This window comes from Sphaeramia orbicularis, chromosome 2 (assembly GCF_902148855.1).
Source record: "Sphaeramia orbicularis chromosome 2, fSphaOr1.1, whole genome shotgun sequence".
Lineage (NCBI taxonomy): Eukaryota > Metazoa > Chordata > Actinopteri > Kurtiformes > Apogonidae > Sphaeramia > Sphaeramia orbicularis.
Genome location: NC_043958.1, coordinates 11,214,948 through 11,241,747, shown reverse-complemented (window position 1 = coordinate 11,241,747; position 26,800 = coordinate 11,214,948). Strand labels below are relative to the sequence as shown.

General features: G+C 38.8%; 1 protein-coding gene across 4 annotated transcripts in view; it reads right to left on the bottom strand.

The window, feature by feature from the left end:
- Positions 1–26,800, bottom strand: part of nrp2a (neuropilin 2a) — a 95,010-nt gene that overhangs the window by 21,144 nt on the left and 47,066 nt on the right. For all 4 annotated transcript variants that reach the window (XM_030155969.1, XM_030155987.1, XM_030155978.1 and 1 more), the window contains exons 7-11: positions 26,569–26,724; positions 12,653–12,797; positions 7,447–7,622; positions 6,167–6,346; positions 5,910–6,054 (exon numbers count right to left, since the gene is read on the bottom strand). In XM_030155969.1, the coding sequence (XP_030011829.1) occupies positions 5,910–6,054; positions 6,167–6,346; positions 7,447–7,622; positions 12,653–12,797; positions 26,569–26,724 (802 nt within the window). The remainder of the gene's footprint in view (positions 1–5,909; positions 6,055–6,166; positions 6,347–7,446; positions 7,623–12,652; positions 12,798–26,568; positions 26,725–26,800) is intronic.

Here is a 26,800-nt window from a genome sequence, read left to right as displayed (position 1 = left end):
ACAGACACATGTTGAGCAGGCTGCAGCTGGAATGTGAAGTGGGAGAAAGCAGTGTGTTATTAGGAGCAGATGGGTGGGTTTGAGTCACATCTCAACCAAAAGATCCAGATTTATCATTAGAATAAACTATGGAAATAGGAAAGCAGAACATACAACCAATTCGCAAAGCCAACAATTACACAAAACTAAATTCATACCACTAAGTTATTGCAGATTTGTTTCCCCACATTTTTCTTCTTTAAATGTCATTAACTGCAGCATATTTTATTTCATATTGTGAGTTTACCCTGCTTTGTCTCATTAAGTCTTACTAAACAACTCTGAGGCTTGGATGCTTGATGATCTAATACGAAACACAGTTCAACTAAACCATAGCAAGCACGCAACGGAAACACTCGCATGTTTTTGACACAACACTTGAAACTGCTCCGTGCCATTGGCGGAATGTAACTAAGTACATTTAGAGAAGAACTGAACTTATTAGTACAAATTTGAGGTACAACTCGGGTCTTTCCATTTGGTTCGGTTCTATGCTTCGGCTCCAACGTGTCACAGAGGCAGATGTGTAATTTCTAACTAACAGCTTTAGTTGCAGATTACAGTTTTTATCCCCTATGTGACCGGCGAAAAACCAAATGTGTTGATTTTCAATGTTGGTAATAAACTGAACTCTTCTTCTTGAAGAGACTCTTAAAAAGCCCCCTCAGATTTGATGGAAAATGCATGTTTACAAAGCTGTTAGGGATGCACCGATACCACTTTTTTCCAGACTGAGTACAAGCACAAGTACTAACATTTGAGATATCGAGTACCAATATGAGTACTTTATAATCCCATTACAGTTCTTAGTTACTTTTGAAAATGTGCTTTATTGTCGTTGTCATTAGTCTGACTGTAACAAAGTGCTGTGACTGACATTTAATGCGTTGGAATGAGAGTTTCTCAATTAATCCACCAGAGGGCGCTGCTCTTAATTAACCATACTGGACAAATACCACGAAGAAGAGTAAAGTTTTTTGAGAAGAAGAAGAAAGTCAGTAATAATAAACATGGAGACTACAGAGGTAACACTAATGTGGATACGAATGTTGCAACATTTAGGTTGGTAAGGTTTAAAAGCAAACCTTCAGGTGGTAGGGAAAAGATAAATGAGCGATAAGTTTTGTTTTCACTTCCGCAGACTTCTTACCCCCATAGTATTATAAGTAGGACGGAAACCGGCCCAGCCCTGGGTAGTTGTCATAAATATGTCAGTAGTTTTTCTCTAACTCACACAGTTTTTCTTTGAAAAGATCTGCTACCTCCATGATTCCCGGTGCTATTCTCCGTCTGGATACGCATCTGTGAGTACCTGGAAAACGGACACAATTGCGTACAGAATGTACACAGAGAACGGACAGAATGCTCCATCCGTATCCATCTGTGTCTTTAACGTTACTTGCAGTCAGCGTTACTTGTGTCACCGTCATTTATTTTGAAAAATCTCCACACTGCTGACATTACTCCTCTGCTGCATACCTGGTGCACTTAACTGTGAACGTCACGCTGCCATAAAGTGGTATCGGTGTGTTTGTATCGAAGCACTTTTATGAGTATCAGACCTGATACCCAATACTGGTATCGGTATTGGTGCATCCCTAAAAGCAGTAAACACGGCTGTTTTTAACTGAAAAGTTGAGCATTTCCACAGTGAGACATTAGTACTTGAGTAAAGGATCTCAGTACTTTCCCTACCACTGTTCAGTACCTGATTATGGCAATGGCAAAACCTCCTACAGGTAATTTCCCTCTATGTGCATGACAACCATTACCATTTAAAGACTATGAAAGGTACTAAGGGCAACAAACGCGGCGTGATACACAATCGATCCGCTTAAAGGAACTTCCTGTGGAAATGAGCACAACGGCTTCACAGCTGGAGAAATGGCACACATGAAAGGAACATCCACAGCTGGTGACGGCTTCTGACATTAACCCAGCGTTAATGTCATGTCCTTTATGCCAGTCATTAACTACCTAATGAGACTCTTATCGCTGTCGGCCCACCAAGAAGGTAAAGCAAGGAATGCAAACGTATTCGACTTCCAGAAACCTTCATTTCTCTCCCGCACGTTTCAATAAGATGCACCTCTGTGTCGTTTTGTTTCTGCGTTCAGTGTTTGCATCTTTATTCTAGTCTAACCTTTGAGACTAGTTAAGTCTGAGGATCAGGCTTTAAACCACACATTACCAGGGCACCTGCACACAAGCGTTCCCACGTGTAGGTACAGCTAAATACACATAAAAACATAACACACAGTCTACTCCATTAAGATTCTACCCAGCTGCTGTGCACTCTATGCTTTTAAAGGTCAGGCCTTGTCACAGTGTAAATGTGCTGACCTTTCCAGGGTGTGACAGGAGTGTCGGGGGCAATGGGAGTGGGAGCGATGTGCATTTGTGTGGGTGTGGATGTTTATGTGAGACAGAAGCAAAATGTGCGCCAACGTATGTGACCTGCCTACCTTGCCCCGAGCAATGTCCTTGACGTGCATGCCGAATTTGACACAGAGCAGTGCAGGAAGCCCCTCGTGCACGGGCGGGCCTGCTGTACATGCGCAGTGTTTGAGGGCCTTGTAATGCAGGAAAAGTCCCTCTGCAGCAGGGTGTTGTCTTACATAATGTGTCTTACTGCTGCAGGTGATGATGCAAGTCATCATCATGCACAGGATGAGACACCAACACTTAGAACAGGTCCCAGAGGAGCTGCTGGCATAGATAATGGATACACACACACACGTACAAATACACACCTACAAGTGCACAGATAAATTGATATTTTTTGCTACACACGCAGACACATTTTGTACGCATGCACCATATATACACACACACACACACACAAGGGTGGCAAGCGCCAACCCACTCTGCATAAAAGACATTGCTCACTCCCAAAGAATCTGACTCAGCAATATGTCAGAGAAGAGAAAAAAATCTTCAATTATGTAGAAAGCCTCTCTGTAAATCTCTGCTTGGCAGTCGTAAGCACACACACACACACACACACACACATGGATAGCACGTACACATGCAACCCAACGGAACATGATGAGAAAGACAAGTAGCCATTGTTTGATATTCAGTCGAGGGAGGTTAAGTGTAAGGATCAGGGTTCATCGAAAAAATACACACAGGCTGTTTCCAAAGGATGGGATGGTGACAAAAATAGACACAAATAGTAAGTGATTTTAAAAGAGAAAGACGGCTGAGGTTTATGTTAAAATTATGTATATGCATTTTCACCATGGTGCCTCCAAGACTAAATTTATTCTACCTTTTTAAAAAGCAGAGATGAGATTTCTTTCTCTTTTGAAACGACTAAAATTTCCTCCCTGCGCTCATAAATATTAATTCTGAAGCACCGTAAAAAATCTGCCAGTGTAGAAGCTGTATATGTGTGTGTATGTAAGACAGCTGTGCATGAATAGGGGGAAACAGAAGGAAACGAGACCAACAGCAGCGAGCATAGAAAAGAGGTGCGAGTGATGAGTAACAGAAGAGGAGGGGAGCAGAGGAAAGGAGAGGAGGCATGGCAACGAAAAAAAAAAAAAAAAAGAACAAAAACATTTACGGACCCACGCACCCCGCCTGAGGCTGGGAAAAGCAACAACTGCAACCATGTGTAGGAGCGAGTACAGGGCTTATTGTGCTTGACTTTGGTAGCTGCTGCTATGTTCAAACTGCATTAGGCAGGATTTGAGGTAAAGAAAAAAAAAAAACCTGGCATTTCATCAGCCTGTGTCATAAAGCTGGGGTGCAAATGAGAAAAGATTCCAAAAAAAAAAAAGACAGAAGAGAAAATACTGCAAGAGTGGAAAGGGAAGTGAATGATTTACAGGCTGTCAGCAGTCGTCCACTATTCCTGCTGAGATCTGGAGGCCTGTGAACAATATGTGACCCTCTGCAGAGGTTTTTGGGCCACGTTTCCCCCCAAAACCCACCGGTAAAGAAAGAAAAATAAAAAATCATCCCTCTGAAAGTGGTTTACATTTGTTGCATTTTGTTCCTTCATTGAGGTTAGCATTCATTATTGCTGTGCCCCTGCAAACCATTATCCATTTTTAAGAGATCACCACTTGTCAATCAAAAACGTAATCCAAAACACATCATTTCCTGCATGCCACAGGGGTTTCAACAGTAAAAAAAAACAAACAAAAAAAAAACCTAGACTCCAGCTGTTAAGAATACTATTTTCATCTTCTGTGAACTGACTAAAGCACTCTACAAACATGAATGTTTAGAACTGAATTGAACTGTTGCTGTAAATATTCCATTACAAGTAAAAGTTCTGCATTTCAAACCTTATTTAAGTAGACGTATTAGAGCATTATAAGACAAATCTATAAGAAACTGATGTTTTACTATTGGGTCAAAACACAGTAATGTCCCATCAGAGAACGAACTTTAATTGATTGCCAGTCCAACATTTATTTCAATATAAAGTAGCTCCTTGTTTCGGATAATCCCTTATGGTCCAACTAAAGCAAAAATGAATTTAAAAGTAAAAATATGGGTCATTTAGCAACACTTCTTTCAAATTGTCTCTAAAATGTCCTGTCAAAGAGATTTCGAATACTGTGTTTCGACCCTATTATATAATTATGTTTTTGGTTTTATTTTAGTATACATTTCTTGAGTGTGTAGCATTTTTCTGCTGTACATAACTGGAGTAACGTATTTTGTTTGGTCGTTTGTACAGCGATGTGTCATATTTCATACAGTCATCATACTATATGTTCACAGCATCACTTTCCCGTAAGAATCACATAGCTCTAAAAAGTAAACTTTGCATAAGCCTAGAAAAACAGGCCTATTTTCAGCTTTGTGAGAGTGATTTTCCCGTGAATCCAACAGATTAGTTAGCTTAAGGATATTTAAAGCATGTCTTACTTACATTTTAATACTCAACCGAACATGTTTACAGATGTAGGGTTTTCCCTTCTGTTAGAATTGCATTTATCTTGAAGTAGTGTAAGATGAACATACACACATCGGTCCCTCTTTCTAGTGCGATCCATGTGGTACATAAGTACATGTGTCTATGTGCGTCTAAGTGTGTCCTTAGAAGTGGTGAAAGCGATAATAATGATGTGCTATTCTTAATATTTCATCCCTCTTTAACTAGAGAGCAGGAACAAGTCCACTTCATCAGCACACACTGAAACACACATAAATCACCTAAATGAAGGACTAGCCCAACTTGCATTTATAGTAGTGCAATCACAATATTGGTTATGGGTGTCTAGAGAGTTTACATGTATGTGCAGTTCTATTTGTGGTTTGTTTGGTATGCGTGTGGTGTCTATGTGTGTGTGTGTGTGTGTTTCAGTCCAGCCCAGTCATCCTGTTCAGGCACAGAGGGAGTGGTAAGCAGTTAGAGTCCATATGTGCGTGAGTGCCGGTGAACGCTCGTGTATCTACCTCACATCTGGATAACAGACCACACTGGAAAGTGAACAAACTAATGCTCGTTGGTTCTTTCTCTCCGGGGACACATTCCTTGAAAACAAACCCTGTCCACTCCCCGCTGACTGGAGTATTTGTTGCTAACTCTAGCTCTTATTTTCCAGGTGAAACAATCTAAGAAACAAATCAAAATCACAACACTTTGAGGTCAGGCTTTCACTGTGCCATCGCTTCGCTGCTCCCTGCTAACAGTAACACTCTTTTCACCCCTGGCAGACACTAACGAATCTCATGCATATCTAATGGGATCCTTACTTTTCTGGTACACCACCTTCCTCAAGGTCTATTCACTTCTGGTTAGATCACTTCAGTTCATTACAGTATGGGAAAATAATTCAGAATGGAATAGTACCGGCAGCAAATTATCATATATAAAATAATTTCCTGTCATATAAGTGTCCTACCTGGAAGGTCACAGCCAAGTATCTCCACTCTCATGCCGATCCCTGCTGGAGACCACCTCTCTGGATACAGCCTGACGTACTGGGCCACAATCTCATCAAAATGACGCAGCTCAGGGGTGTCGTAGTGCATGTTTCCCTCGAAAATCTGCACAAAATCCAAATTGCAATATCATGTCTGAGCTTTGTCTGTATGAAGTGGATTAGTAAGCTTAACCGTCTTGGCTGAATGACAGTACAAACCCGGCTCCCTCTCCTACCTTGGGCAAGCTAGTCTTGCTGTCAATAATGAAACTCCAGTCTTTTCCAGTCAGGCTGTACGCCACTTTGTACTTCCTAACAAATGCCCGGTTGTCGGCTGTAGTTCCGCTTTCTGCATCTGTTCCCCTCGCTCCCTGAGTGATCACTCCTCGCACAGTCTTGGGCACACCGAGATCCACCTGTAGAGATTATGCAGAGTCATTAGGGCATTTTATACAAAACAACACACCGCTGAAAGTGTTCAAATTACCATTTGCTTTTCATGAGGTAGCTCATTTGTTGTATTTTGATTATTCAAGGCCTGAGGAGAAACTGCAATATTTCCTCCAGTAAAAAAACATTAATTGAATAAACACATAAAGGCTGGTTTTCCAATAAAAGCCGGAAAACAGGGCAACTGATGTATAATGTGTATGCCATTAAACCACAAACTACATTTCTAATTTGTTATTTTTCATTTACTGTAGGTCTATGAGTGTTAACTGTAGTTTAAGCATCACAAGATTCATTATATCAAGCAATAAATACAAACCCTTGGGAAAAAATGAAGGGTTTCTGTCCACTGAAACGCTAGAGGCCCTTGAATTTGAAATGGTTACAGTAAGTGTTGAGTTTATATTGTGCAGCATGTTAGAATTTACTCCTGTTAGAATGCTCATGTGTTGGAGTCTGTTGTGCTGGGAGCTGGTTATTAGCCAACTCCATTTCTAAGATACAGGGGGTATTGTACACTGTTGCTCAGGAACATAAGTGTATAAATAAATAGATGTTTCTATAGAAAACTGAACAGTCTTCAAGACATAAAGTCAGGGAAAGTCCTAATTTTATGCATTTTACATCCATTCAGTCATTGGAAATAAAAGACCACTCATACATTTCATCATGCGTTACATATTATGCGACGCTTTAGCTGTAGTGGACCAAAGCGATGCTTGGTTTTACTGATCAAAAAGCGGCCATTAGATAGAAAAGTCTGCCTCTGATACAAGCCTGTTTCAAATATAGACAAGTGGCTTTCTGCAGTGGTTGAATGAATGTCATATGCACTTTTCAAATGACAAAGAAAAAAGAATATTGAAAAAAACCCAACATAACACTGTGTGACTGAAATGTTATTTTCCTATTTCATACCCAACTAATAATCTCACAACTCTTGACTCATAACAGTGGTCCCCAGACTCCAGGCTCGCAGCCGCTCTAATCTACAGCACCAAGTCAATATCTAAAAATATACAATAAATGTAATAGAATAAAACATGGTGAGGTGAATGTTATGTACCTGAAGCCACTCCTCTCCAGCTAGGGGCTGTACAGACGCAGGAAACCAGCCGGAGCGACTAGCCACCAGACGGGCGCTCCCTGGACTCCACACCATGTCCCTGCTGGAGGAGGCTGAGATCTGGGCATCGGGAAGCAGGCCGGACAGCAGGCCCTGCAGGTCTGAACATGGAGCATCTGGAGTGGAAAGTAGAGAGGCCAGAGATTACTTTAACCTTCACATCAGGAGGGATGATGGAGACGTTTCAGCGGTGACCTCACATACACTCATGCTGTTACACATATTCCCACCTGGGAGCTGTTAAGCTTCGCCGCAGGATTGTACTACTGGCCACTAAGCATTAAGAGTTTAGTCTGAGGGTGAGGTGAGAGGGAAGAAAAGAGATGCGCGGAGCAGACTGCTTCATGTTCAACCTGCAATTAGAGCGCCATTAGTGAGATGAAAGCATATGTTAAGTCTGCTGCTGAATAGGCACACTTCCCTGCTTTGCATTCAAGCCTCTCCCTCAAATATTTAAGTGTCTTTTCAACATGTTGTTCACTGAATTGTATCTTGGGTACTCTGCTCAATAGCCTTTTCTGTTCATTATGCTTCACACTTTTTATGTACATCCACTAACTGAGGGAAAGTTCCAACTACAAGTAAAAGCACTTGGAAATGGAACTCATTCAGATATGGTTGGAGGAATAGCTAGCAGAGGAGGAAGAAATAAGGATGAGAAGGGTATTATAGGAAGAGCTGGTGGCTGAGAAGCACAGAGATGGAAAAAAAAATGCAGGAAAATGAGTGGAAGATGAAGGCTTGGGGGAGCAGTGAAAAGGAGAGACAGATGTAGAGATGAGACTCCATGGAGGGAGAGGAAAAGGATGGAGGAAGGAGGAGCGACAGGCTATGGGTGGTGGATGAGCATCGAGGGTGGTGAGAGGTAGAGACAGCCTGAGAAAGAGAAGACGGAGACACAGAGGAAGCCAGAAAGGGCAGGAGGAAGGGAGATGGGGAGATGTTAGTTGTGCTGACGGTTTAAGAGAACACAGATCAAAGTTTCATGCTGTTATGTCACTGCAAAAGCAGGAGATGTAAATAATGAATAAAAAGCACAGGAAATGCATGTGTATGTGTGTGTATGTGCTGGTGGGTGGTGTCTGTGTGGATTTCAAACGGCGTGCTTGCTTTTGAGGTCATTTACTATATATAGAACCTGCCTGTGTGTGTAAATGTACCTGTACTGTACGAGCTAATAGTTGTTTCAATAGCAGCTGTTGAGTCTGAGGCGAATCACAGTTTCTGATGTAAGAGCGAACGGGGAGCCATGAATGATTGATCGGTACTCATTTCTCGATATAGTGGAGCTTGCGGAGCAAAGAGGACACGTCAAAAAAAGTATCTAAAACCACGAGAGGGGAAAAGAGGCAGCGATGGGGGAGCTGGAGACAGAGGGAGAGGTTTTCGAGACAGTCAGGGAAACGCAGAAAGGGAAATGACACTGGTGGTGCCTCTGGAAGGAAGAATAGAGTAGAAAGTTTCCTCTAATTAGCCCGAGGCTCGCTATGTTCAACAGACAGGAGGGGGAGTGTGGGAGAAAACCGGAATACACATATACATGTACTTAAGAGTGTGTGTGGATCTGTTCAAGTGGCTTTAATTTTGCTTTTATTTACTATACAGAAAAGAGAAAAATAATACCAGTGTGACCCCCTTTAGAGGATCAATATATAAAAAGTTATATACAATTTTGCTCCGATAACATGTAACCAATGTAGGAAAAGTCCTTTTTTCTAAAAAAAACCTTAATTTTTATTTAGTTTTGCTCATACAAATATACAAGACATTTGACATACATGAACATATCTAATCAAACATCCCCATATCCTCCTGAGACCCAGCAATGTATTTTTGTCCTAAGTAGGGGACAAGAATTTCACAGCTTTATTGGGAAAAAAAAAAAAAAAAAAACCCAAAGCAAAACAAAAAAAAGCTGTCCAATGCAAAGGACATTCCATAATTTAAAAAAAAAATGCATCTGAAAAAAACTGTTGCATAGTGCTGTTTCTAATAAAGGCAATTATTTAATATAAAAAAGCTAAAACTTATACTTTCCTGGGTGTTAGGAGGATATGGCATATATGGGGGTGGCGGGGCGGGACAAAATTGGATATCTGCAATAGATATTGGTTACAATTCATCACAAATGAAACATGAATGACAAAAAAAAACAAAAACACAAAACATACATGTATATGACCACTTCTGAATGCTTATGGCATTAAAAGGTTAATCACGGGACTCCATCTCTTTGTAACTATCTCTCCCTGAATTCTAAATACATAAGTAATTTGTTCCATCCGATAGATTTCCCTCACTCTCTCAATCCAAATGTTATATGTAGGACATTCAGGTTTCAACCACTTTATAGTGATGCATTTAATGGCTGCCGTTAGTAAAATTCGCAAGAGGTATTTCCGGTTGTTTACCTCTAAACTTTCTGGGGTTACACCGAAAATAGCACACTTTAAATGTAGGGTAGGAGATCCTGGAGAAACAGTCCGAGCAAGCAGAAGTCCAAACCCTTTTCTGCAGACATCCCCCCGAAGCCACACCTCCAGAGTATCAGATTGTACTTGCAGAGGGGGGAGGGACAAATGACAGGTGAGTTTGATAGATATTTCAGTATTCAATCATTTCGATGGGCCAGTTAAAATGATTGGATGGTGTTTTTTCAGTCCCGTCCGTTCCACAGGTGACTAAATTTTTTTAATTTTTGTGTTATAGCATTTAATTAATTGGTTGCAATCAGGGGGAAGGGGAAGGGGATTTTAAGCAACACAGTAAAAAATGCTCCAGGAAAACATCTCCAACCCTACCTTTAATTCTTTAGAAAATGATTGGTTGAAAACTGTGTTAACAGCAGCAAATATATCATCCTAGAAAGGTGTTATCTTAGGACACGTCCAGAATGTGTGGGTATGGTTCCCCAAGTGAGCCCCACAATTTCAGTAAAAGTACATTTTAATGGAGCAAAAAGACATACAAATAATTGAATACTAAAAATGAGACCAAGCTGTCAAATGTCTAACAGAGGTCGTCTTGTCTGTTTTTGATTAAAATGACAATATCTACAGACAGGCCTCTACCTCCACTATTAAACCTCTATTTTCACTTCATCGCTCTGCACTAAAGATTCGCTGGTGGTGACAGTTATTCTACTCATCATCACGTCTTGTTTGACAAGGTTGGGTGGGCATCTCTAACAGTGAGACGTGACAGGCATTGGCTTCTATTTATTCATGAAGCCCCTAATGGCATCATTATATATCACTTCCTTATTAAAGTGGTTCCACAGTCATTATGTGACATGCACAAGTGATCGGCTAATGCTCAGAGTCCCATGTACAAACACTCAATTTAGGGAAAATGCTATTTTGCTACACGTCCTTGTAACATGCTACAACACACATTAAAACTTAACATTGCCCTTGAGCACAATTGTTTTTAATTGTGTTGTCTTTGTTGTATTTAATCACTTTTTTATATGTATTTATTTTGTTATAAGTAGGCTCTCGACATCATGGAAAATGAGGTCACGCCCTCAAGGATTCTTTGAAATCTAAATACAGGTTCAAGGAATACGATAATACAGGGTTATTCGAAAAGAATGAACCGATTTTATTACGCAATATTTTAATAAGGAAAAGCAATAGAAAACTCCAGGCAAGTCACAAGTATTCTACTCACAACTTTTATTTCCTGTCTTACAAGTGTTTAATGTGGCCCCCCCCTGCAGCATGGATGACATCAATGCAATAAGAGGATTCCTCCCAGACGCGTATCAGTTGATCGCTGTTGTTATTCGATGTTTAAGGTCATCGAGGTTAGTGGGTAGTGGTGGAACATGAACGCGACCTTTTACGGTGAGGTCTGGGGACCTCGCAGGCCAAGCACGAAGAGCAAGGTCTTTGGCCCCCTTCCGACTAATCCATCACTGGGGCACTTTTTCATTTAAAAAAGCTCCAAGTTAGAAAACTCCTCCTTCAAATGGTCACTGACTCATTCCATGACGATGCTTGAGAACTGAAGCAATGCATCATGAAATTGGTTCATTCTTTTTGAATCAGCCTGTACTTTTAAAGATACATTAGAGTAGCGGTAGCCATTAAATGCATCACTATCAAGTGGTTGAAACCTGAACCTCCCACATATAACATCTGAATTGAGGGAGTGAGGGAAATCTATCAGATGGAGCAAATTATGTACTTAGAATTCAGGGATTGCTATTTAAAGATGGAGTCCCATGAATAACCTTTTAATGCAATAATCATTCAGGAGTGGTCATACACATGTATGTTGTTTTTTTTTTGTTTTTTTCATTCATGTTTTATTTGTGACTAATTGTAATCAATATCTACTGCAGATATCTTTTTTTTTCTTTTTTTCCCATATATACCACATGGGGATGTTTGATCAGATATGTTCGTGTATGTAAAACGCCTTGTATATTTGTATGAGCAAAACTAAATAAAAGTAAAAAAAAAAAAAAAAAAAAAAATAGGTTACATGTTATCGGAGCAAAATTGCATATTACTTGTTATATATTGATCCTCTAAAGCGGGTCACACTGGTATTATTTTTCTATTTTCTGCATAGTAAATAATAACAAAATTACAGCTACTTGCTTTGCATATTTGTATGAGCAAACTAAATAAAAATTAAGTTAAAAAAAAAAGTATTTTTACCACATAGGTTACATGTTATTGGAGCAAAATTGCATATTATTTTTTATATATTGATCCTCTAAAGCAGGTCACACTGGTATTATTTTTCTCTTTTCTGCATAGTAAGTAATAACAAAATTATAGCCACTTCTCTTGTATATTTGTATGAGCAAACTAAATAAAAACCGAGTTAAAAAAAGATACATTACAGCCAATAGTCTTTTTTTTTCAGTGAAATGTCATCCAAATATCAAACGTATTCCTGTGTGAAGCACTGTTACTTGATGCGTATGTGGGTGTAAACATATGTTTTCTGTTATGTGTTGTATGATTATCCTGATGGGGGGATCCTAATGTGTTTTGACAACTCTGGGGGAAAAACTGGTTTCATGTCAAACCACTGCCCTTGAACAACTACCTGTTGTTGTTTCTTGGCCAAAGAGAAACACCCGACCAGTGGTGGAAGGTTATAAAAAATCTAACCTTCTGACACACACCTGTAATCTGGCATCCGTAGAGCTCAAAGCGAAGAGCGATGCCGTTCTTCCACGTCTGCGGTCGAATCCGAACGAACCGAGCCAAAACGGGCTGGGGGACCCGGTTCAGGACCACCTCAGCTGGATCTGTGTTGGCGTGGAAAATCTGGAAAAAGCAAAGACACGCAGAAGACAAATGAAGGTTGGTTACAGGAGGAGATGTCTCGGTATCACCCTGTCTCTGTTCTCACACACAAACTTTTGCTATGACACCCACCCGCAGATCCGCTTGACTACACACACACATATACACAGTGGCAGGCCGGACAAAGCAGAGACAACCCAAACACAGATCCAATGTCACCGGCCCAGCTGTCGGTGTGTTTTGGGGTCAAAGGTTCAGTGCTGTGAGGCTGGGAAACACCGACGATGAATGAGGGTTCCTCTCTCCCAACCGTCCACGCTCATACACACAGCTACACACACCTCCATGCTGGTGGCCATAGGAAGCCATGGGATACATGACCTGACACGACCAAACATGATTGGCCATTGATCAGGCGCAGGAAGTCTGTCCAGGTGGGCAGGATGTGAGTGAAATTCACTTCCTAAAGCATCAACATTCACTTCTTCTATATGAACACTCCCTTCCTTCCATTTGCTCTGAAGAGGAGGGGTGGGGCTGCAAAAAGGGTCAGAGGGCAAATGTAACCGGGGTGGTCAAGTTACTTCCTGTTTTGGGGTAGACGAGCATCCCACTGTGATCAAGAGCGCCGGATAGAGATATTCACTGACAGAGATGAAGCTTCCTTTGTTTCCTTTTTGTGGTAAAACAAGTTTTCCCAGAACCAGAACCAATCTTATTATCATTTTGACATTTTCATTACTTTATGTTTTTATTCAGTCTATTTCAGTTTGGTTTTTGTTCAAGTAGTTTTAGTTGATTTTTATGTAGTTTTTTAGCTACTATGAGGAAAGCCTAATTTATAAAAGATGAGGAAGTTAGGATAAAAGAATTTGTGACATTATATATGATTTAGAAGGTTCCAAAATGACTTGGATACCATGAAACATTGAGCCATAAAGACCCAGTGATACTTTCCAAATGAATTTTCTCTCCATTTATTATTTCTGAAGTAATTTATAGACATTTATTAGATATTATCCTCTGTATATGAAAATCAGGTATTTCCTTATATTAAGTGTACTGATTATGTAGATGTTCATTAAAGCCCAGGGTAAAGTTGAGAGTTATTATATCACAAACAGAGAAAACGGAATAAAATTTGACTTTTTCAGAAAAGATATCAATAACTGAATATAAAAACAAGTGTTTCCATTCACTGTCACTGAGTTGTAATGCACATCTGTGAGTTTGATCAGAGGTCACAGTGGATATACAAAAGCACAAAACATTTAGTAACAGACAGAATATTGTAACATTGTACTTGTTTTCCTTAAATAATTTCAGGTTGTTTTGAGGTTAGTCATATTTTTTGTGAAGGGGAAGTTTGTAAGTGTAAACATTTTTTACTTTTGCAATTTCTGACATCGAAACAAATTGGATTTGTGATTATTTCTAGATTTTTATGCTATTATTTTACTGGCCAGGCTTGTTGGAGATCCCACTGTTGGACGTCTGTATGTGAACCCTGAACTAAAATGAGTTTGACATGCCTGTATTAACCCATGAAGACCCAGTGCTACTTTTTTGGCAGTTCCCAAATTAATTTTTTTCTCTATTTATCCCTTCTTAACTGATTTATCCCCATTTATTATATATTATCCTTTATATTTTGTGTTATTTTAGTGAAAATCAGGTATTTTCCCATATTTAATTTGCTGATAATGTAGATGTCATAAAAGCTCAGATTAAAGTTGATTGTTATAATCAAGAAAAAGTGACTCTTCCAACAAAATATATTGTTAACTAAACAGAAAACAAGTGTCTCCATCCACTGTTATTTATCAAACTTCATGGGTTTTACTATTTAATCAATGTTGTAGAAGATGACGGTGTTTCCACGATAACTACAGAGCCTCTGAACATCTAAATGGGTCATATCTGATGACCTGTGTTACTTTTGTGGTAGTTCCAAAATATGTTTTTTTTCCCTATATTTAAGTTTATTTAAGTGATTTATCAAGACATAATCCTCTGTATTTTGTGTTTTTTCAGTGAACATCAGGTCTTATCCTATATTTAATTTATTGATCATGTAGATGTTCATTAAAGGTCAGATTAAAGTTGTTGGGTAAACAGAGAAAACTGAAGAAAAAGTGACTTTTTCACAAAATTTATCATTAACTAAACATAAAACAAGTGTCTACATCCACCGCTATTTATTAAACTCCATGGGTTTTACTGGTGAATCAATGTTGTAGAAGATGACGGTGTTTCCATGGTAACTACAGAGCCTCTGAACATCCAGATGGGTCATATCTGATGACCATGAAAAGATGACAAACTACATTTTACACCAATTATTCACATGTATTGATAGGATTACTAAATATTAAACATTTTCGATCAGTAGATCCGGTGGATGTTTGGGTCTTCACTATGATTTACTTTCAATTAGTTCAATTTGTATTGGATTGTAGTTTTTCTTCACCTCCCTCCTAGCCTTAGTTTTCAGTAACCATAATTGCCCTGACCGAAAACATCCAGTGTAATTACAAGATAACTTCCTCCTCCTCCTCTTCCCTCCTCTGCCATGTGTCGTTTCCACATCCTTCTTAATCAGTCATCTCGCCACCTCCGTTTTCTTTCCTAAAAGCTCCTTTTCGAAAACCATACCGTTGATATCTTTCCACCTCCTCTGTCATCCCCTGTATGGCTTTCTTCCTCTTGTTGGTGGCTACTAACTGAAACCACACAAAAGAAACAGGAAACCACAGGAAACCCACATACGACAGCATGTACACATCCTACACACTCAGATAAGCAGAAGGAGGCATCTTTTAACTGACTGAGAGACTGTTAAGTGTCATTCACTCTATCTGGATGTGGTCGACTGGGTTGGCTGATCTGGGGGGGGGGGGTGGATTGCCATTGACTGACGGATATCAGCAAAGAAAAAAAAAAAATACAAAAAAACCCCCCCACTAACTTACATCAGCAGACACAATGGAGAAATGGAAAGACAACTGCTACGAGGAGCTGAATTAAAGATTAAAAGCATCACTTCTTAAAAAGGTCCCTACATGATTTTTCTTTTACTGAAATCCAAGCACAGGATGATCAAACGTAAGCAGGCTCCCACAGCCTAAAAATTTGATTCCCTCTTGTTTTAATAATGCTTTTTATATCTGATAAACAGCCTGGTTTTAGTCAGAAAGTATTACTTTGCCATATTGGTGTGATATGACCTATTTGTAAAATTCCCTGTCTGGCACACGCCTCTCAAAATGATATGATATTCCAGAAATTCCATAAGCAGCCAGTGGGAATATGACTGATATGACTTCAAAATCCTACTCAAGGGGTTTTATTTGATTTTGGGCATGGCCTGATTTAATCAAGTGGAGCTGACAGTGGTAATACAAAGCAGTGTGAGTGTTTGAACAGATAAGCAGAGCTATCTCTGCTGTATCTGCTGCTGGGTTGAGGATAGACAGTCGTTTTGTTTACCTTAGAGGCCAAACAGTGGATGTGGGCTCTTATGGGGGTTATGTAAACACCCACGCATGCTCACACAAAGACCAGCGTATGATGGAGGGTTTGGCTCGTATTAAACTGACCCGTCTTTACCACTCCCAGATATTCTGTCGGTGAAAACAAAGAACAGTAGGGAGGAGAGATGGAGGGGACGGAAGGGGTAGTGGGAGGGAGAAAATGACTGCAGGGAACAGGAGAACAGTGAAGAATAGTGGAAAACAGATGAGGAGAAGCAGGAGAGGGTGAGAGAGGAGAGAGAAGAGGAGAGGTTGAACAGAGGGCAGCGGTTATAATGTGATGTAGAACAGGAATGTGGAAGTTGAGGCAGGGAGCGGTGGAGAGTAGGAAGAAAAGAACAACAAACGGACTCGCTAAACGTTTCTGATTAATCCCAATCCATTAGAAACAAGTACTTTTTCATTTCTCCTAAATGTAATCATTCAGTTTCTGCAGAGTCTGACACTGCTGGGATGTGCTGAAGAGGGGAATTTTTTTTTTTCTGTGTTCAAGTTTAACCCATAAAGACCCAGTGTTACTTTTATGGCAGCTCCAAAATATGTTGTTTTTTTTTTTTAAGTTAACTTAAGTGATTTATCACAATTTATTATGACATAATCCTGTGTATTTTGTGTTTTTTCAGTGAACATCGGGTATTTTCATATATTTAATTTACTGATCATGTAGATGTTCATTAAAGGTCAGATTAAAGTTGAGGGGTGGGATTAAATAACTTTTACTTCCTCCCACTCCTTTTTGAATGTGCAAATGAAGTCATGTATATGTATAAGTTTTGTTTTTGTTTTTTTTTTGTTTTCTTCCATGACTTCTTAATACTAGTTTTATTTCTAAGGACTAAGTAAGATTACTTTGTCTTTTTGCATATTCGAAATAAACTAAATAGAAGTGTACATATCTCACACATCACCAAAACAATCAATTTTACATAGTATAATAAATACAATAAATTCAATAAATACAGTAAATAAATAAATAAGTCAGCATAGTTAATGGTATCTTGTTCCCAACAGGCTTGTCCACAGGCTATTTAAAAACTAAATGGCAGATGGGACAAATGATTTGAGATATCACTATGATTTGCCTCTGCAGGGGAAAGTGTACCTTCCCTTCCCTGGAAGAAGCTGACACTCAGCATGAAGAGGATGGAGAGGGTCTGCCAAAATGGCCTTTGCCCTCTGAGTGGCTCTGGCTTGATACAAATGACCAAGGTCATTCAAGCCAGTGCCAATTGTTTTTTGGTTATTATCTCAGAAACAGAGAAAACTGAGGAAAAAGTTACTTTTTCTGTTAAATCTCTCATTAACTGAACATAAACCCAGTGTGTCCATCCACTGTCATTGATCCAACACCATGGGTTTTACTGGTGAATCAATGTTGTAGAAGATAATGCTGTTTCCATGGTAACTACGGAGCCTCTGAACATCCAAATGGGTCATATCTGATGACCATGAAAAGATGAATAACTGTAATTTACACCAGTTATTTTCATATATTGATAGGTTTAGTGGTTCAGAAGTTATTAAAAATTTTAGATCAATAGATGGTTTTGGTCGTCGGTAGCTGCTTGGGTTTTTATGGGTTAAGGCATGCACTTTGAGCTGATTCATGAAATTACAAACATTATTCAGCCAAAAATCACATGTTGGGTTAAAGAGGGACTTTAGGGAGAATTACCTTGTGTAGCTTATTGACTTTACAATAACAGAGCAAACATATTTAACATGGAATTTATTCAGAGGTAAAAAAATAAACCCATATCAAACTCAAAGTTAAGCCTTTTCATTATGTCTGGAGATGATCTTTAAAAATCAGACTAATCCATTTAATGTAAACATGATGCTCCCTGAACTACATGAGTAAGGTGTAAGGTTTTAGTTGTTATTTAATTAGCTAAAATAAAGCGGATTAAAAATAAACTGATTTAAAAATGTGCTGCCATAAAGGTCTTTCTAAAATATTTCTCCACTGCAGCTTCCCAGAAATGCCTTCTTCCGCTCCAGAAGATGCCCTCCTTGACTAAAAGGCCATTAGCTTTGTGCATTAAAAATACTGCCAGCTGCTTTTCTTTGTTTCATCTTCGGATAAAAGCACACATTACTGACACAAAAAGAACGATTTGTTCAATAGCATTCAGCTCTCGAGAGGCTCTTTTCATTTTTCTTTTGAATGAGAGATGGAAAGAGAGCAAAGTTACACAAGAGACGGAGACTTGAGAGAAACAAAGTCCTCTCAACTTCCTCCCATCTATTGTCTGGATACCTGAGAGGTCGCTGGTTTGACCCCTGAGGCATGACATCGAAGGTTAAATGTCAGCAGCGTCGGGAAGCAGATGGTTGGTCATTGACCAGTGAGTTGATAATGTGGTTAGTTTTTGGCTAATAAGGAATGCTGGGCTTGGTGCGTCTTCACCCAGATGAATGTTTATGTCATCAGGAATGGACAAGTGGACACTGATAACCTAGTCTTACCTAAACAGACACCGGCGACTGAAAGCATCCTCTGATCTATTCTGAACCATTAAACCTGTCAATATATTAAATAATTCATGTCAAGTACAGTTTTTCAGGTTTTCAGCAGCATCACATGTGACCCATTTGGACGTTCAGACGCTCCACAGTGAACAAGGAAATACTGTCATCAGTGAAACACATGGAGTTGGATCAATCACAGTGGTGGTTGATACTTGTTTTTATAATCAATTAATGACATTCTGCTGAAAAAGCCACCTATTTCTTCACTATTCTTTGTTTTGATATAATAACCTTTGAATTTACTCGGATCTTTAACCCTGTAAAGCCTGAGCCATTAAATCATTGACAGAAAATTCCAGTTCTTTGAAACTTGAGCCTTTATTGGTCCTTCTGAACAACCCAATTTTTTTTTTTCTCATATCAATTTCCATGTTTCAATGTTTCAATTTTGTACCATATTTGATACATCGGGTCTCAGTGCTGAAATATTATTATTTTTGAACAAACTCAAACATAATATAACACAAACATGTCTAACAAATTGGTAATTCCTTTTCAAAATTGGCAAAGTTCTGCCTCCTTCCTCATTAATGACAATCTTGTAGTGTCGCTGGAAAGGCTGCTGGTGAATGAATTCCTCCCCCCTGGTGGATTATCAGGTTTTTCAAGAAAAAACAACAACACACTGATCATGTAGAGGGCTTCAAAACTCATGTATCAAATATAATATGTTTGGCTTCATAGGGTTAACGAACATCGACACGATCAGTAAGTTAAACAAGGGAAAATATTTGCTTTTCATTGAAAAATCCAGATTAATATTATAACAAATGGTGATTAATCAGGAGAGGTCAGATCTAGTTTGAAGTCTTTAAGGGCTAAAATAATGCAAATCTGTTTATATTTGTTTTTAACCTAATGCTGCGTGCATTGCAGTTTGCTGAAACCATAATAAATGCCTTGGTTTTGCTGCAAAAAACTACATGTTTTAAACATTCCTGGAATTTGTGACCAAAAGTAGTTAATAAAGGTGTTTTGGTTAGAGTTAGGAAAAGCAGGTGCTCAGTTTACAGATCATAAAGTACACTGTGAGTCATTTTTAATCATTTTTTTTGCTTGGTTTCTTTCTCTGAACCTATAACCAATTCAAAACAACCGTCATATTTGAGTATAAATGGAATTGGCAGTTCCTTTGGCGGAAAACAAGTGAAATTTGCTGACTGTCAACAATTGATACTTCTGCTCATAACAACTAGAATGTAATTGGATTTCCATTTTAGTCACATATGAACATAATTCATGCAAGACTGGACTGACATGAACAAGTGTGATAGTGTGTGACACATGGAAGGCCAACACTGTCCGACAGGCTGTTTTGAACCACCTCTATAATCTGCCTAGCGACTGGCCTGTTTTTTTTTTTTTTTCTTTTTTATCCATGTGTATGCAGACTCCACCCCACACGTGACATGGAGGTTGAATAATTAAGGTTGTCATGTTGTGTCTCCTAGTGTGGAGGGTCATGAAAATATAACGAAGTCCCCTGAAGACACACACCCCCACCCACCCACATATACCGGCCAGACGACATAGTGCGGACATTGGCAAGACGAGGGACCATTGGTATTTAAGTATTGATGACCTCTGAGGAGAATGAGGTCACGATGAAAGACATGTGTGGTACAGTAAACACACTCTACAGATGTTTTCAGTAAAATTTTTCTTATTGTAACCTGTGTTAATAGACCAGAGTCATTTAAATGAACTAAAACCAATTTCTTTATCTGAAATAACATTTTTAAAAACTATTGTTTAAGAGCCACAATGACATTTTTATACATTTGTGTGATATTTGTTTTCTTTTTTTGGTTGATTTATTTCCATATATCGTTGTGTCCTTTTATCCCATAAAGACCCAAACATCCACCAAAATGTTTAACACCTATCGATCCACTAATTATGGGTTAAATCTGGAATTTCTATTGCCGACTTATGTTCGAAATAAAATCTGTCTATATCTATATAAAAATGACAGTTTTCAAATGTGACAACTAAATGAAACCTACAATAAGGAACTGTTTAATCCAGTGTTATTAGTTCATGGTGTTCTGATTCTAACCCTATATTTAAAGTGATGGGTTCTATCTTTCCTTCTTGTGTCAGACTTCCTCCTCATAATATCTGAAAAACTAAAACTCAACTAAAACCAATCTATTCCGCAAAACAAGGCTACTTAAACTGCAAAAATCAAAATCTTACCAAGTGTAATTTTCTAATTTTTAGTCAAAATATCTCATCACACTTAAGATAAGACATAATCACCTAAAGAGTAACTTTTCAGTGAGATATAAGAACTTATTTGTAGACAATAGATTTTGAAAATCTTATTTCAAGAAATCTTACCAAGATAATTTTCACTTGCTATAGATCCCACTTGTTTTTAGATCTATTGTCTAAAACTAAGTTCTTATATCTCACTGAAAAGTTACTCTTGAGGTGATTATGTCTTATTTTAAGTGTGATGAGATATTTTGACTAGAAATGAGAAAAATACACTTGGTAAGATTTTTATTTTTGCAGTGTACGATGTGCAAAACTAAATTTCTGCACCAACTTTTTTTTACACAGCCTTCTTGGAGAAAACATGGACAGATGTATGCATCATAGCTTGATTCATTTACCATCTCCCTCTTTTTTTGGCACACGTCTCCTTCCTCTGCCAGTGTTTTCCTTCATGCTGATGGCAACACGGGGAGATGTGCAAGACATGATTCGTTTCCCAGCCATATTTTCATCCCTTTGTTGTTCCCTCGATCCTAGTTTTACTCTTCATCCCCCTCTTCTTCTTGCTCTGCTGGTTCCCTCCGTCTCTACACCGCTGTCTCCTCCTTTTTCTATCCATTACCCCCCCTCCAGCTTCACTCCAGACGTTCCCTCCCTCCCTTTCTCCCTTCTTCTTGGTATGAAGATGTTGACAGTAGGAACTGGTTCCAGCTGGCCGCCCTCCACTACTGGCTCTATGAGGGGCAAGCAGAGTGTGTGTGTATGTGTGTGTGTGTGTGTGTGTGTGTGTGTGCGTGCACTAAGGCTAAGGCAGTGATCCTTACACCACCTTATGTCAAGTCTCGCACTTTGTACCTGTGTTAACAGTTTGTCTGACCTGGTTATGATGGGATGTATGTGTGTATATGCAGAAACAGTGTGTGTTTGTATTCTTATATATATATATATATATATATATATATATATATATATATATATATATATATAAGCTCAAAGATTAATTAAGTGAAAAGGAAAGATGATGTGTGTCTATGTGGGTGTGTGACACAGTGTGATGGAGGAGCAGGCTGAAATGCTGCGTGGGCTGTTTTATTTCTCTCCCAGGTTAGTCTCTACAGTGTGTGTGTGTGTGTGTGTGTGTGTGTGTGTGTGTGTGTGTGTGATGCTCCACTCTAACACAATGCTTGGTTAGCACTGGGGCTGATGGGATTTTCCTCACAGAAAGATGACAGTATGTGTGTTTAATTTTAATTTGTCTGGGTGCACATGTGTGTATGTTACAAAAAAATCACTGTGAACTTGCATCTATGTCTGAGTGTGTGTATGTGTGTGTGTGTGTGTGACAGATATGCAATCCCTAAGTGTGTTCGCATCTCATCAAGTAATGAGGTGCATATGTGATGAGTGTGACTTAGAATTAACAAGTCACATGGGTGTCAAACTGAAAATGTGTTGGCATCCAGAAAATGAGCCGAAAATTCACACAAAGCGTGTTTCGCCGGTGTGACTGAGGTGATTGCAATCTGCAGTGTGGGTGGTGTTTTTTTACTTCCCCCCTCAAAAAAAAAAAAAAAAAATCCCCACAATGCCTTCCTTTCTTCTGCTTCCATTTCTGTCAAATCTTTATTGGCATTAAATCCTTCCGTCTTTGTTAACATAGCAAATAAGGACACATATCTTGACAAGAAATGGCACCGCGTTCACTCCTAATAACAAACACAGTGAGGTAAGAACTGCCAAGCCGATCCTTTTATTCATGATGATTCATATCTGATGCACGTGCACACTCGTGGCTCAACCTTCCACAAAAACACACATCTTTAATAGTACCAGCACACACCAGAACACTCATCCAAAGCCACATTAGCTTCAAGCTCACTGTTAAATGACAATTAGAAGAACTAAATCCCAGTCACTACAAGACCCCCTGATGAGAATTGAGCTTCAACCACTTAAGGGCTCTTTGGGGGGCTTAGGATGGGCTAACTGGGAGTTTGTACGACATGACTGGTGGATTAGCAGTCACGGAAGATTCGGTTCCTGCCCATGGAGACCACAGGAGGACCTGGATGTGGAGTACAGTGAACTTTGGAAATCTGAACATTTTAACCCATAAAGACCCAAACAGCAACTAGTGACCAAAACCATCTACTGATCTAAAATAGTTGGTAACTTCTGAACCATTAATCCCATCGATACATGTAAATAATTGGTGTAAAATACAGTTTGTCTTCTTTTCATGGTCATCAGATATGACCCATTTGGATGTTCAGAGGCTCCGTAGTTACCATGGAAACAGTCATCTTCTACAACATTGATTCACCAGTAAAACCCATGAAGTTGAATCAATGACAGTGGATGGAGACACTTGTTTTTATGTTCAGTTATTGATATCTTTGCTGAAAAAGTCACTTTTTCTTTAGTTTTCTCTGTTTGTGATATTATAACAATCAACTTTTATCGGAACTTTCAGCAAATTAAATATGGGAAAATACCTGATTTTCACTGAAATAACACAAAATACAAATATAATAAATGGTGATAAATCAGTAATGAAAGGACATTTCAGGTGACTACCTCATGAAGCTCATTGAGAGAATGACAAGAATGTAGAAAGCAGGAATAAAAGCAAAACGTGGCTATTTTGAAGAATCTAAAATATAAAACATGCCTTGAGTTATTTCACACTTTTTTAACTACATAATTACATATGTGTTCATTCATAGTTTGATGCCTTTAGTGAGAATCTACAATGTAAATAGTCATAAAAATAACGAGACCAAAATTTTGACTGGTAATGCATTGTTTCTGATACAATAACCCTCAACTTTAATCTCAGTTTTTATGAACATCTACATGATCAATAAATTCAATACAGAAAAATACATGATTTTCATTGAAAAAACGCAAAATACAGAGGATAACATCATTTTTAAAAATGGTGATAAACCATTTAAGAAAGGTGAAATCCAAAGAAAAAAATATTTGCGAAGTGCCGCAAAAGTAACACTGGTTCTTTATGGGTTAAAGTCAGGCTCAAGAGCCAGCGTAATGTTCTTTGGTGCGATTTGTCAAAAGTGAATTAAAAAGTGCTGCCCATCTGTCACCATCTATGGTGTGAAAGAGAAACAATGTAGTCTAAGATGCTGTGCTTTTTTATTATAGAGAAGTAAGATATAATAAACGGTGCCGTGGTGAGAAAAAAGAAATCACACATCTTGGGCGCAAATGTCCTGAGCAGTGAGTCGACTCAACTATTTGCTGTCATTCCCTTCCTGTCTTTGTAACATTTTATCTCAACTGCTACTTTCCACTGTCAAATAAAAGCCAGAAAATTGACTAAAATAGTCTTTAAAGGTTCATTGTATAAGATTGAGGAGGATCTAACTGTAGAAAAGCATTATAATATTCATATTCATGTGTTCATTTGCTCAAGAATATGATTGCATTTTCTCACAGCATCCTCTAGTGTCAATCCATTCATCACCTACAGTCACGGAAAAAATTATAAGACCATCAAAAGTCACCAAAAAGAATAGTTATGCAATCAAGTACTAACTCTTGTGTGTATCATGTGACTAAAACAGACAAAAGAAAACACGGAATGCCTAAAAGCACTGTTTTTGTCAGTACAGTACCATAGCTATTGATGTAAGAACTGAAGTGATTTTGGTTATTATCAAGAAAACCACGGAAAATAGATAGATATCAGCTCTTAAATTAAACTGTTATGAGCTATTTTTGTTGTTATCATTATATTTGTCCAAACAAATGTATTTTTAGTTGTACCAGGCATTAAAATGAACAAGAAATTGAAGAAAACAAGGGGTGGTCTAATGATTTTTTTTCAGTATTTACATCCAGGTATCCAAGCCTTACTACAACATATATTGTCTTTTATCACTAAACTCTTCGCTGAAAAAACTAACTTAATTTTTTCCAGGCAACCACTTAAACTACAACCGCTATATCTCCCAGATGCGTGTTGATGCATCTGTCTGAGCCCATGTCTGAAAGTGTTGTCTGAACAGTTTTCTGCTCAGACAGATTAGAGGACTCAGATTACATGGAACAGACAGACAGGCACACATCATATACATATGCACTCACATGCACAGACCTCCAGACAGAGGGATCAGCCAGAGGTTATTTAAAGGAGGGGTGTGCGGATTTATGTGTGTGTGTATGCGAAAGGAGTGATGGGTACCAGGGGGGTTCTAATAAATTGCACAGATGTTGACTTTTTAAGGCAAATCCACATTTCACTCAATAATCTCTGCATCAAATACCCCCCACTGGCCCCACCCAAACCAATCACTTGCATACACAGGAGGGTGCCCCCAGTGGATGTGGATTAACGCAACCTCGACAAACCCCACCCCCCTTGCCACTCTCTATTTTCCTGCTTGAAATCCACAGTGACCTTAACCCAGATATGGGGGACGTAGTTCGAATCCCCTGGAGACAGGCTTACTGTAGGTCGTAGCATAACAACAATAACAACAACAACCTGAGCTGTACTTCCTGGTTCGGAGCAAGCATCCTCCCACCTGACACACCAACAACGCAACACAGATACAGAAGCTCCAATCACAACTGAAATCAGACAATAACACACCTATAAACACAAACTTGCTTGGTCCGTACCTGGTGTGACTTGTCTGGTTTTAGGTGTGTGTGCATGTGTGTGTGTGAAAGATGATGAATAGCAGTTTGAGATAAGGGCATATAGAGGACTCTATTGTTCTTGTTTGTCAGCTTCCCCTCCTTCCTCCTCTCTATCTCTTCCTCCTTCTCATTCCCTCTCTCTCTCTTTACTTCATGACTCGGGTCATGACTCATAAACATCAGGGAAGCAAAGAAACACTCCTTCAGGAATGTTGCATCCATTGACATGGCTCCGTGATGCACAACAGGCTCCGTTGTTGGAGAACATGTAGTGATGGAAGTGTAAAGGTTAGAGAAAAGGAGGGGGAAGCTTGAAAGTAGACTTAAAATCCTGGTAGCAGGATGTGAGATTTTTAATGTTGTGAGGCCTTTTTTTCATTGTCTTTGTATATCGTACACTAAATTTCACCATTCTATGTTTTTGCAGACCATGAATATGTATAAAAAAATCAAATCTTTCATATTTTTTTCATTTGTTTCTTACAGTCTCTTATCTTTGATGTTTTGTTTTTAATAATTTCTATACTTAGGTTTTGATGCTGACGGTAAAAGTTATAAAAGATATGATGAAAATGGCTCAAAGTATGTTTATTGTGTAATATCTATATCAAACCACAATGTTTTCTAAAGTGTAATCAAAAATGATTTTATTGCCCAAAGCTTAAACCCTATACCCAATCCTAACCTGTTTATTCTGAAAGTTACTTCATTTATTCACAAATTATGTCATACATGTATTTATATATATATGTATGTGGTGTGAGCCCACATTGTTTAGGTTATTTTACTCAACAGGATAAACGTACATTGTCTGTACAGAAAAAAACAAACCCTACCTTGTGGTTCTTGCCGTGCCGGTAGACCATCCAGTCCTCCCCATTGGTGCTGACCTCCAGTTTGAAGGTTGTGACGAAATAGGACTTCTGCGTCTCTTTCGAAACGGCCCCCTGTGTGGCGATGCCTGTCAAAACCTTCAGGAAGTGGAGGTCAACCTGCAAAAGAAGCACGAGAGAAATTAATTAAAGCTGTGATTTTATTTATTATTATCCTTCTACTTTAAATAATAGT